Source organism: Bufo bufo, chromosome 5 (genome assembly GCF_905171765.1).
Source record: "Bufo bufo chromosome 5, aBufBuf1.1, whole genome shotgun sequence".
Lineage (NCBI taxonomy): Eukaryota > Metazoa > Chordata > Amphibia > Anura > Bufonidae > Bufo > Bufo bufo.
In genome coordinates, this window is record NC_053393.1 from 537,417,708 (window position 1) to 537,430,120 (window position 12,413).

Sequence of the window (12,413 nt, forward strand, 5' to 3'; positions counted from 1 at the left end):
TGGGGCTGAGGGAGATTTCACGCCAGACCTTCAAGCAAGATGGTGGCGACCAGCCCGTCACGAGCAAATGGATCAGGTTTTATTATTTATTTATTTTTAATTGTACCCTCTGTTATTAATATCAGATGCAGTGATCATGTATGAACGCGGCATCTGAGGGGTACAATGACGGGGGGGGGGGGGGGGGGGCGGTGCAATCGCTGCTCCCTGTCATTGCACCCGGTACTTACAAAGAAATGCGCTTCGTGATGAAGCTTTTTTGCAAAATTCGGCGAAGCAGCCGAATCGAAATTTCAAATACTTCGCTCATCTTTAGTCTCAACGGTTACGGAATACAAACAAAAGATATGCGTGATCTGATCTTTAAAATAGAAAACGCACCATTATTTCTCTATGAATTGCGCCGAATGACAAACTCAGCTCCGACACTGAACATGGTGAAATAGGGCGGCCTGCAGCACGACATTGTGTATTCATACAGCTTCCTTTTCTTGCAGGTGATTTATCAATGGTGCGGATCAACATGCAACAAGTACGAGCGCTTTAAGGCTATGCAAGTAGCGAACGGGATACGCGATAACGAGAGGAAGGGACGGGCGCAGCTGGTGGTTGTGGAAGAAGGGAGCGAGCCGAATGAACTAACTAAGGTATCATATCAGTATTGTACTACTGGCAAAAGAAATGTTTACTTTTAACAAGTGGAGCGATTTGTCTCAGTCATGAGACATATACATAAAATGTCTCATATGATTTGGGGAATATTTCACATGTCCGTACCTTGGTAACGGTGGAAAAAGGCTTGATATGGACATTTCTTGAAATACTGAAAAATGATGAGACAGGACTACTACGTCTCTACAATGTGGTAGAAGTGTCATCGGGGTACAGCATGACCTCTCTTCTATCTGTGATCTGTACAGTAAGTTGCGTCATGTTAGATGCTGCTTTCAGAGGACTTGTATGTGTGGCGGCACTATCCTTAGTCTGAACTGCGTATGGTGCACTCTCTGAAGGCTGCACTATGTATGGCGGCACTCTCTTGTTACAAGCAGCAGGGATTTACATGTTGCCCAGTCTTCTACTGTTTACTAACATTGTTTGGGACAGATAATGTGCAGTCACCTTAGGCTGTGTTCACACCTCTGTGTGAGATGATCCGGCAGCCTGATCCTGCATAAATGCCGAATGTCAGCCGGACAACAACTGCTGCATGCAGTGGTATTTGTCCACCCGGCATTTATGCAGGAAAGCGCCAAAATCACCACCGGATCCTATTATACTCAATAGGGACAGGCGCGGCGCTATAATAAGGCAGACCAAGTGGCTGCCTTAGGGCGCAGAGATGCCGAGCGAAAGGGGGGGGGCAGAAAAATGAAACTTATTTTTTTTTAAAGAGGACCTTTCATGGGTTCAAACATTGTAAGATAACTATCTGTATATGTAGCACGGCACCCAGGGATCTCACTGCACTTAGTATTATCATTGGGCACCGCTCCGTTCACCCACTTTGGCCCCCGTTACTGTCTCCGGCGCCGTATGCTAATTACTACTAACTTTACAACGGGGAGGAGACATCAGCTTTTCTCCCTGGGCGTTCCTTCTCCCTGGCTGTAGCGCTGTCCTAGCACAGCGCAGAGCGTCACAGCCAGGGACAGAAAAAACTCACCTTCTCCCAGGCTGTGATGCTCTGCGCTGCGATTGGACAGCGCTACAGCCAGGGAGAAGGAACACCCAGGATAGAAGCTGATGTCTCCTCCCCGTTGTGAAGTTAGTAGTAATTAGCATACAGCGAGGGAGACAGTAACGGGGGCCACAGGAGGCGAACGTAGCGGCACCCAGGGATAATAGTAAGTGCAGTGAGATCCCTGGGCGCCGCGCTACATATACAGATAGTTATCTTACAATGCTTAGACCCATGAAAGGTCCTCTTTAAAGGGAGCTCTGAACCCGGACATACCCTTATTTTCACCCAGACAGCCCCCCTGAGGCTAGCATCGGAGCATTTCATGCTCCGATGCGCTCCCTTGCCCTGCGCTAAATCACGCAGGGCAAGGTCTCTTTTGTTTTCAATAACACACTGCCGGGCAGAAACTTCCGCCCGGCAGTGTGTTCGGTGACGTCACCGGCTCTGATGGGCGTGTTTTATCGCTGCCCTAGCCGTTTTACTGGCTAGGGCAGCGCTAAATCCCACCCAGCAGTGTTGGTGACGTCACCGGGGTTCCTGGCAGCCCCATGGAGAGCCTGGGTACGTCACCGGATCTCCAAAAAATGCCTTTGCCCTGCGCGATTTAGTGCGGGGCAAAGGAGAGCATCGGAGCATGAACTGCTCCGATGCTCCTGTCAGGGGGGCTGCCGGGGTGAAAATGGAGGTATGTCCGGGTTCAGCTCTGAACCCGGAAAACCCCTTTAAATAAATCACGATGGAGGGGGAGAAATGTGACATTGAGGGGGTGAAATGTGACATGGAGGGGGAGAAATGTGACATGGAGGGGGAGAAATGTGACATGGAGGGGGAGAAATGTGACATGGAGGGGGCGAAATGTGACATGGGGGGGTGATGTGACAGTGGGGGCGGCGCCAAAATGTAGCTTTGCTTGTGTTGGCAAAAATCCTTGCACCGGCCCTGAATAGGGATCCGGTGCTGATCTTCAAGAACTGCCTAACAGAAATGTTCACCAGAGATGTGAATGTAGGCTAAGGCTAACACTTGATCTCTGGGTCAGATGATCACCTTGCTCAGCTTGCTTTAATTTAAGGAAGGGTTATTGATTAGTCGGTTTGTGTCCGTTCCATCAGACATTGGTTTGTGTCTGTTCTGTCAGACATCGGTTTGTGTCCGTTCCGTCAGACAACAGTTTGAGTCCGTTCCGTCAGACATCGGTTTGTGTCCATTCTGTCAGACATCGGTTTGTGTCTGTTCTGTCAGACATCGGTTTGTGTCCGTTCCATCAGACATCGGTTTGTGTCCGTTCCGTCAGACATCGGTTTGTGTCCGTTCCGTCAGACATCGGTTTGTGTCCGTTCCGTCAGACATCGGTTTGTGTCCGTTCCGTCAGACATTGGTTTGTGTCTGTTCCGTCAGACATCGGTTTCTGTACGTACCATTTGTGCACGCAGGAGTTTGTCTCCTTTCAAAAATAAATTATGTCCAATGGAAAAGACACAAACTGCTGCTCAGTAAGGCTCAGTTCACATCTGCTCCTTTAACTCCGGCAATTTGTTCTGGCAGAGGAACAGACTGCTGGAGTTCACTTTCGGATAGACAAAAAATACTTTACGCACACTTTTTTTGTCCTGCCAAAAGCCGGCATATATGCCAGAAAGTGGGCGGATCCCATGACAATGAATAGGGATCCGGCTGTGCCGGATACAGTCAACTGGTTTACTGTATCCGGCACAGCACAGTTAAAACTGCGGATGTCAACGCAGCCTAAGATAGAGGTCAGCCAACATACGGTGGAAATATCGCAATCTCACTGATAAAACCATCATTTTAGGGAATTTATTTTTATCCTGTTTCCTAAAATATTTAAAGTGGCTCCAATCCAGGTCCTCACTTCCCCAGACAGATAAGAGGAGCGCCCGGGGCCAGGTATGATGTTACATCGGGTATACTGCCTGCTGATTTCAGGAATTCCAGATCACAATCGTCGTTATGTAACCATCCAGGAACCTAAGATCAACATTGTATCACTTTCGTGCAAAACAAAGACTTTTCTCTGTCATCTTGGCAAGCTTCATAAGGCCATAAAAAAACAGTTGGCAGATATATGCCAGGTTATGGGCACAGTACTGGACACAGAGCAGGGTGCAATAAAAAGAGAGGAAGACGGTGGGTAGCTAGACCTTCCTTCACCGGTGGTAAAGATTTGTTGCCCTAACACTATATCAAAATGGTAAAATGGCTTGTTTGCCCCACCTGGAACCTAAGACGTGCCCCGGAGTCTCCTCCAGACTACACCTCCATCTTACCTTGTCATGACCCCACAGTGGTCTATCTCACCCTCCTGGCCATATGGGAACTTCTTGGATCTAGATACCATTCAGACGACCGCATGGCCGACGTGCCCGTGTTGCAGAAAGCAAACAGTGAGTCCGCAAAACAGGGGCACCGGCCATGTAAACTCTGTGCCTATTGACTTGAATGCTTCAGCAATCCGCAACGTACCGCAAAAGATAGGACTTGTCCTAACCTTTGTGGTGCGGAGGCACGGACTCGAATGACCTGATCTGAGATTTTCCAAGGGCTGTTCAAATCCGTGCCTCTGCACCACAAAAGATGGGACATGTCCTATCTTTTGCTGTACGTTGCAGATCACGGACCCATTCAAGTCAATGGGACTGGACCGCGTGGTCTGCAACACGGGCACGGCGCCCGTACGATTGTGTGCATGAGGCCTAAACCAGATAAGCTGGCTGTGGATTTGTGCACTGGATGTTACTGTTATTTGGAAGCTATATGACGGCATTATTTAGGCTCTATGTAGTGATAGTCATTCATAATGTATATGGTTGTATTATTCTGGTACTATATGGCCATATTACTTTGGTGCTATATTATTATTTTACTCAACACACTGTATGCTATATGTTTTGTATCATTATGGCAGTATTATTTGGGCTGTCTCGGATGGAATTTTCTGGGTAATACAAGTAACATTTAGAAACTGCATAGCGGATGTATGTGGGCACTGTTTGGCATCTGGGTACTGTATTTCAGCATTATTTAATTTTTATAACATTATTTGGAAGCTGTATGATCGGTATGAAGTCTGTATAACCTTTATTTAGTCTCATATCATTTTTATGCTACATGACATTTTGGGTAATGTACAGCAGTATAATTTGGGCACTGTATAGGAGTATTATTGTGGTTTTGTATAATATTATTTGGACACTGTATGATCTTTATTTAATACGTTATTATTTTCATGCTCCATGGCAGTACTGTTTGAGTGCAGCATGGCAGTAATATTTGGACACTGTATAGAAGTATTATTTGGAGATTGTATGATATTTAATTGTGTGCTTTATGGTACTATCATTTGGACAGTATAAGGTGGTATTTTTTCAGAACCGCATAATGTTATCAATGAGTTATAAACTAGATAGCATATGGACAGCACAACACACAGAAAAGTTCTTTATATTTACACAGGAGGTAATGTTACTTAAGGGCGGGCTGTCACTTTAAAGTAACCCTTAATATGACTGCAACCAAGGCGAAAAACAAATAATCTTGTGAGTCTGTGGATACTTTAGTGACAGGAGGATGTGGTCGCTGCACACAAGCCGTGAATTCTTCCTGTCACATTTTCTGTAGAAAACTCACACACGTGGCATGTGGTAGAAAAGAGCAGAAGATACAAGACGTCTCCGCTCCCTTCATCAGGAATGTGGCATCTTTAAGTCTCAGCCCGATACCGTGGAGTTCGGTACCGTATCGGCGGTCACACTGTGGGGGTGTCTACTGTAAGAGGGGTCACACTATGGAGGTCTCTACTGTAAGAGCGGTCACACTGTGGAGGTCTCTACTGTAAGAGCGGTCACACTGTGGAGGTCTCTACTGTAAGAGCAGTCACACTGTGGAGGTCTCTACTGTAAGAGCGGTCACACTGTGGAGGTCTCTACTGTAAGAGCGGTCACACTGTGGAGGTCTCTACTGTAAGAGCAGTCACACTGTGGAAGTCTCTACTGTAAGAGCAGTCACACTGTGGAGGTCTCTACTGTAAGAGCGGTCACACTGTGGAGGTCTCTACTGTAAGAGCGGTCACACTGTGGAGGTCTCTACTGTAAGAGCAGTCACACTGTGGAGGTCTCTACTGTAAGAGCGGTCACACTGTGGAGGTCTCTACTGTAAGAGCGGTCACACTGTGGAGGTCTCTACTGTAAGAGCAGTCACACTATGGAGGTCTCTACTGTAAGAGCAGTCACACTGTGGAGGTCTCTACTGTAAGAGCAGTCACACTGTGGAGGTCTCTACTGTAAGAGCAGTCACACTGTGGAGGTCTCTACTGTAAGAGCGGTCACACTGTGGAGGTCTCTACTGTAAGAGCAGTCACACTGTGGAGGTCTCTACTGTAAGAGCAGTCACACTATGTAGGTCTCTACTGTAAGAGCGGTCACACTGTGGAGGTCTCTACTGTAAGAGCAGTCACACTGTGGAGGTCTCTACTGTAAGAGCAGTCACACTATGTAGGTGTCTACTGTAAGAGCAGTCACACTGTGGAGGTCTCTACTGTAAGAGCGGTCACACTGTGGAGGTCTCTACTGTAAGAGCAGTCACACTGTGGAGGTCTCTACTGTAAGAGCAGTCACACTATGGAGGTCTCTACTGTAAGAACGGTCACACTGTGGAGGTCTCTACTGTAAGAGCAGTCACACTATGGAGGTCTCTACTGTAAGAGCAGTCACACTATGGAGGTCTCTACTGTAAGAGCAGTCACACTGTGGAGGTCTCTACTGTAAGAGCAGTCAAACTGTGGAGATCTCTACTGTAAGAGCAGTCACACTATGGATGTCTCTACTATAAGAGCAGTCACACTGTGGAGGTCTCTACTGTAAGAGCAGTCACACTGTGGAGGCCTCTACTGTAAGAGCGGTCACACTATGGAGGTCTCTACTGTAAGAGCAGTCACACTATGGAGGTCTTTTCTGTAAGAGCAGTCACACTGTGGAGGTCTCTACTGTAAGAGCAGTCACACTATGGAGATCTCTACTGTAAGAGCAGTCACACTATGGAAGTCTCTACTGTAAGAGCAGTCACACTGTGGAGGTGTCTACTGTAAGAGCAGTCACACTGTGGAGGTCTCTACTGTAAGAGCGGTCACACTGTGGAGGTCTCTACTGTAAGAGCAGTCACACTGTGGAGGTCTCTACTGTAAGAGCAGTCACACTATGGAGGTCTCTACTGTAAGAGCAGTCACACTGTGGAGGTCTCTACTGTAAGAGCAGTCACACTGTGGAGGTCTCTACTGTAAGAGCGGTCACACTATGGAGGTCTCTACTGTAAGAGCAGTCACACTGTGGAGGTCTCTACTGTAAGAGCGGTCACACTATGGAGGTCTCTACTGTAAGAGCAGTCACACTATGGAGGTCTTTTCTGTAAGAGCAGTCACACTGTGGAGGTCTCTACTGTAAGAGCAGTCACACTATGGAGATCTCTACTGTAAGAGCAGTCACACTGTGGAGGTCTCTACTGTAAGAGCGGTCACACTGTGGAGGTCTCTACTGTAAGAGCAGTCACACTGTGGAGGTCTCTACTGTAAGAGCGGTCACACTGTGGAGGTCTCTACTGTAAGAGCAGTCACACTGTGGAGGTCTCTTCTGTAAGAGCAGTCACACTGTGGAGGTCTCTACTGTAAGAGCAGTCACACTGTGGAGGTCTCTACTGTAAGAGCAGTCACACTATGGAGGTCTCTACTGTAAGAGCAGTCACACTGTGGAGGTCTCTACTGTAAGAGCAGTCACACTGTGGAGGTCTCTACTGTAAGAGCAGTCACACTGTGGAGGTCTCTACTGTAAGAGCAGTCACACTGTGGAGGTCTCTACTGTAAGAGCAGTCACACTATGGAGGTGTCTACTGTAAGAGCAGTCACACTACGGAGGTCTCTACTGTAAGAGCATTCACACTATGAAGGTCTCTACTGTAAGAGCGGTCACACTGTGGAGGTCTCTTCTGTAAGAGGGGTCACACTATGGAGGTCTCTACTGTAAGAGCGGTCACACTGTGGAGGTCTCTACTGTAAGAGCGGTCACACTGTGGAGGTCTCTACTGTAAGAGCAGTCACACTGTGGAGGTCTCTACTGTAAGAGCGGTCACACTGTGGAGGTCTCTACTGTAAGAGCGGTCACACTGTGGAGGTCTCTACTGTAAGAGCAGTCACACTGTGGAAGTCTCTACTGTAAGAGCAGTCACACTGTGGAGGTCTCTACTGTAAGAGCGGTCACACTGTGGAGGTCTCTACTGTAAGAGCGGTCACACTGTGGAGGTCTCTACTGTAAGAGCAGTCACACTGTGGAGGTCTCTACTGTAAGAGCGGTCACACTGTGGAGGTCTCTACTGTAAGAGCGGTCACACTGTGGAGGTCTCTACTGTAAGAGCAGTCACACTATGGAGGTCTCTACTGTAAGAGCAGTCACACTGTGGAGGTCTCTACTGTAAGAGCAGTCACACTGTGGAGGTCTCTACTGTAAGAGCAGTCACACTGTGGAGGTCTCTACTGTAAGAGCGGTCACACTGTGGAGGTCTCTACTGTAAGAGCAGTCACACTGTGGAGGTCTCTACTGTAAGAGCAGTCACACTATGTAGGTCTCTACTGTAAGAGCGGTCACACTGTGGAGGTCTCTACTGTAAGAGCAGTCACACTGTGGAGGTCTCTACTGTAAGAGCAGTCACACTATGTAGGTGTCTACTGTAAGAGCAGTCACACTGTGGAGGTCTCTACTGTAAGAGCAGTCACACTGTGGAGGTCTCTACTGTAAGAGCAGTCACACTGTGGAGGTCTCTACTGTAAGAGCAGTCACACTATGGAGGTCTCTACTGTAAGAACGGTCACACTGTGGAGGTCTCTACTGTAAGAGCAGTCACACTATGGAGGTCTCTACTGTAAGAGCAGTCACACTATGGAGGTCTCTACTGTAAGAGCAGTCACACTGTGGAGGTCTCTACTGTAAGAGCAGTCAAACTGTGGAGATCTCTACTGTAAGAGCAGTCACACTATGGATGTCTCTACTATAAGAGCAGTCACACTGTGGAGGTCTCTACTGTAAGAGCAGTCACACTGTGGAGGCCTCTACTGTAAGAGCGGTCACACTATGGAGGTCTCTACTGTAAGAGCAGTCACACTATGGAGGTCTTTTCTGTAAGAGCAGTCACACTGTGGAGGTCTCTACTGTAAGAGCAGTCACACTATGGAGATCTCTACTGTAAGAGCAGTCACACTATGGAAGTCTCTACTGTAAGAGCAGTCACACTGTGGAGGTGTCTACTGTAAGAGCAGTCACACTGTGGAGGTCTCTACTGTAAGAGCGGTCACACTGTGGAGGTCTCTACTGTAAGAGCAGTCACACTGTGGAGGTCTCTACTGTAAGAGCAGTCACACTATGGAGGTCTCTACTGTAAGAGCAGTCACACTGTGGAGGTCTCTACTGTAAGAGCAGTCACACTGTGGAGGTCTCTACTGTAAGAGCGGTCACACTATGGAGGTCTCTACTGTAAGAGCAGTCACACTGTGGAGGTCTCTACTGTAAGAGCGGTCACACTATGGAGGTCTCTACTGTAAGAGCAGTCACACTATGGAGGTCTTTTCTGTAAGAGCAGTCACACTGTGGAGGTCTCTACTGTAAGAGCAGTCACACTATGGAGATCTCTACTGTAAGAGCAGTCACACTGTGGAGGTCTCTACTGTAAGAGCGGTCACACTGTGGAGGTCTCTACTGTAAGAGCAGTCACACTGTGGAGGTCTCTACTGTAAGAGCGGTCACACTGTGGAGGTCTCTACTGTAAGAGCAGTCACACTGTGGAGGTCTCTTCTGTAAGAGCAGTCACACTGTGGAGGTCTCTACTGTAAGAGCAGTCACACTGTGGAGGTCTCTACTGTAAGAGCAGTCACACTATGGAGGTCTCTACTGTAAGAGCAGTCACACTGTGGAGGTCTCTACTGTAAGAGCAGTCACACTGTGGAGGTCTCTACTGTAAGAGCAGTCACACTGTGGAGGTCTCTACTGTAAGAGCAGTCACACTGTGGAGGTCTCTACTGTAAGAGCAGTCACACTATGGAGGTGTCTACTGTAAGAGCAGTCACACTACGGAGGTCTCTACTGTAAGAGCATTCACACTATGAAGGTCTCTACTGTAAGAGCGGTCACACTGTGGAGGTCTCTTCTGTAAGAGCAGTCACACTGTGGGGTCTCTACTGTAAGAGCAGTCACACTATGGAGGTCTCTACTGTAAGAGCGGTCACACTGTGGAGGTGTCTACTGTAAGAGCAGTCACACTGTGGAGGTCTCTTCTGTAAGAGCAGTCACACTGTGGAGGTCTCTACTGTAAGAGCAGTCACACTATGGAGGTCTCTACTGTAAGAGCAGTCACACTGTGGAGGTCTCTACTGTAAGAGCGGTCACACTATGGAGGTCTCTACTGTAAGAGCAGTCACACTATGGAGGTCTCTACTGTAAGAGCAGTCACACTGTGGGGGTGTCAACTGTAAGAGTAGTCACACTGTGGAGGTGTCTACTGTAAGAGCAGTCACACTGTGGAGGTGTCTACTGTAAGAGCAGTCACACTGTGGAGGTCTCTACTGTAAGAGCAGTCACACTGTGGGGGTGTCTACTGTAAGAGCGGTCACACTGTGGAGGTCTCTACTGTAAGAGCGGTCACACTATGGAGGTCTCTACTGTAAGAGCGGTCACACTGTGGAGGTCTCTACTGTAAGAGCGGTCACACTGTGGAGGTCTCTACTGTAAGAGCAGTCACACTAGGAAGGTCTCTACTGTAAGAGCAGTCACACTGTGGAGGTGTCTACTGTAAGAGCAGTCACACTATGGAGGTCTCTACTGTAAGAGCAGTCACACTGTGGAGGTGTCTACTGTAAGAGCAGTCACACTGTGGAGGTGTCTACTGTAAGAGCAGTCACACTGTGGAGGTCTCTACTGTAAGAGCGGTCACACTGTGGAGGTCTCTACTGTAAGAGCAGTCACACTATGGAGGTCTCTACTGTAAGAGCAGTCGCACTATGGAGGTCTCTACTGTAAGAGCAGTCACACTATGGAGGTCTCTACTGTAAGAGCAGTCACACTGTGGAGGTCTCTACTGTAAGAGCAGTCACACTGTGAAGGTCTCTACTGTATGAGCGGTCATACTGTGGAGGTCTCTACTGTAAGAGCAGTCACACTGTGGAGGTCTCTACTGTAAGAGCAGTCACACTGTGGAGGTGTCTACTGTAAGAGCAGTCACACTGTGGAGGTGTCTACTGTAAGAGCAGTCACACTGTGGAGGTCTCTACTGTAAGAGCGGTCACACTGTGGAGGTCTCTACTGTAAGAGCAGTCACACTATGGAGGTCTCTACTGTAAGAGCAATCACACTGTGGAGGTCTCTACTGTAAGAGCAGTCACACTCTGGAGTCTATCCTGTAAGAGCAGTCACACTGTGGAGGTCTCTACTGTAAGAGCAGTCACACTGTGAAGGTCTCTACTGTAAGAGCAGTCACACTATGGAGGTCTCTACTGTAAGAGCGGTCACACTATGGAGGTCTCTACTGTAAGAGCGGTCACACTATGGAGGTCTCTACTGTAAGAGCAGTCACACTGTGGAGGTCTCTACTGTAAGAGCGGTCACACTATGGAGGTCTCTACTGTAAGAGCAGTCACACTATGGAGGTCTTTTCTGTAAGAGCAGTCACACTGTGGAGGTCTCTACTGTAAGAGCAGTCACACTATGGAGATCTCTACTGTAAGAGCAGTCACACTGTGGAGGTCTCTACTGTAAGAGCAGTCACACTGTGGAGGTCTCTACTGTAAGAGCAGTCACACTGTGGAGGTCTCTACTGTAAGAGCGGTCACACTGTGGAGGTCTCTACTGTAAGAGCAGTCACACTGTGGAGGTCTCTTCTGTAAGAGCAGTCACACTGTGGAGGTCTCTACTGTAAGAGCAGTCACACTGTGGAGGTCTCTACTGTAAGAGCAGTCACACTATGGAGGTCTCTACTGTAAGAGCAGTCACACTGTGGAGGTCTCTACTGTAAGAGCAGTCACACTGTGGAGGTCTCTACTGTAAGAGCAGTCACACTGTGGAGGTCTCTACTGTAAGAGCAGTCACACTGTGGAGGTCTCTACTGTAAGAGCAGTCACACTATGGAGGTGTCTACTGTAAGAGCAGTCACACTACGGAGGTCTCTACTGTAAGAGCATTCACACTATGAAGGTCTCTACTGTAAGAGCGGTCACACTGTGGAGGTCTCTTCTGTAAGAGCAGTCACACTGTGGGGTCTCTACTGTAAGAGCAGTCACACTATGGAGGTCTCTACTGTAAGAGCGGTCACACTGTGGAGGTGTCTACTGTAAGAGCAGTCACACTGTGGAGGTCTCTACTGTAAGAGCAGTCACACTGTGGAGGTCTCTACTGTAAGAGCAGTCACACTATGGAGGTCTCTACTGTAAGAGCAGTCACACTGTGGAGGTCTCTACTGTAAGAGCGGTCACACTATGGAGGTCTCTACTGTAAGAGCAGTCACACTATGGAGGTCTCTACTGTAAGAGCAGTCACACTGTGGGGGTGTCAACTGTAAGAGTAGTCACACTGTGGAGGTGTCTACTGTAAGAGCAGTCACACTGTGGAGGTGTCTACTGTAAGAGCAGTCACACTGTGGAGGTCTCTACTGTAAGAGCAGTCACACTGTGGAGGTGTCAACT

At 48.2% G+C, this 12,413-nt stretch overlaps 1 protein-coding gene across 1 annotated transcript in view; it reads left to right on the forward strand.

Moving 5' to 3' along the window:
- The window catches only part of SCIN (scinderin), a 147,809-nt gene that overhangs the window by 59,917 nt on the left and 75,479 nt on the right, over nt 1-12,413 (forward strand). Inside the window, exon 5 of the mRNA XM_040434063.1 lies at nt 498-647. Coding sequence (XP_040289997.1) covers nt 498-647 — 150 coding nt within the window. The remainder of the gene's footprint in view (nt 1-497; nt 648-12,413) is intronic.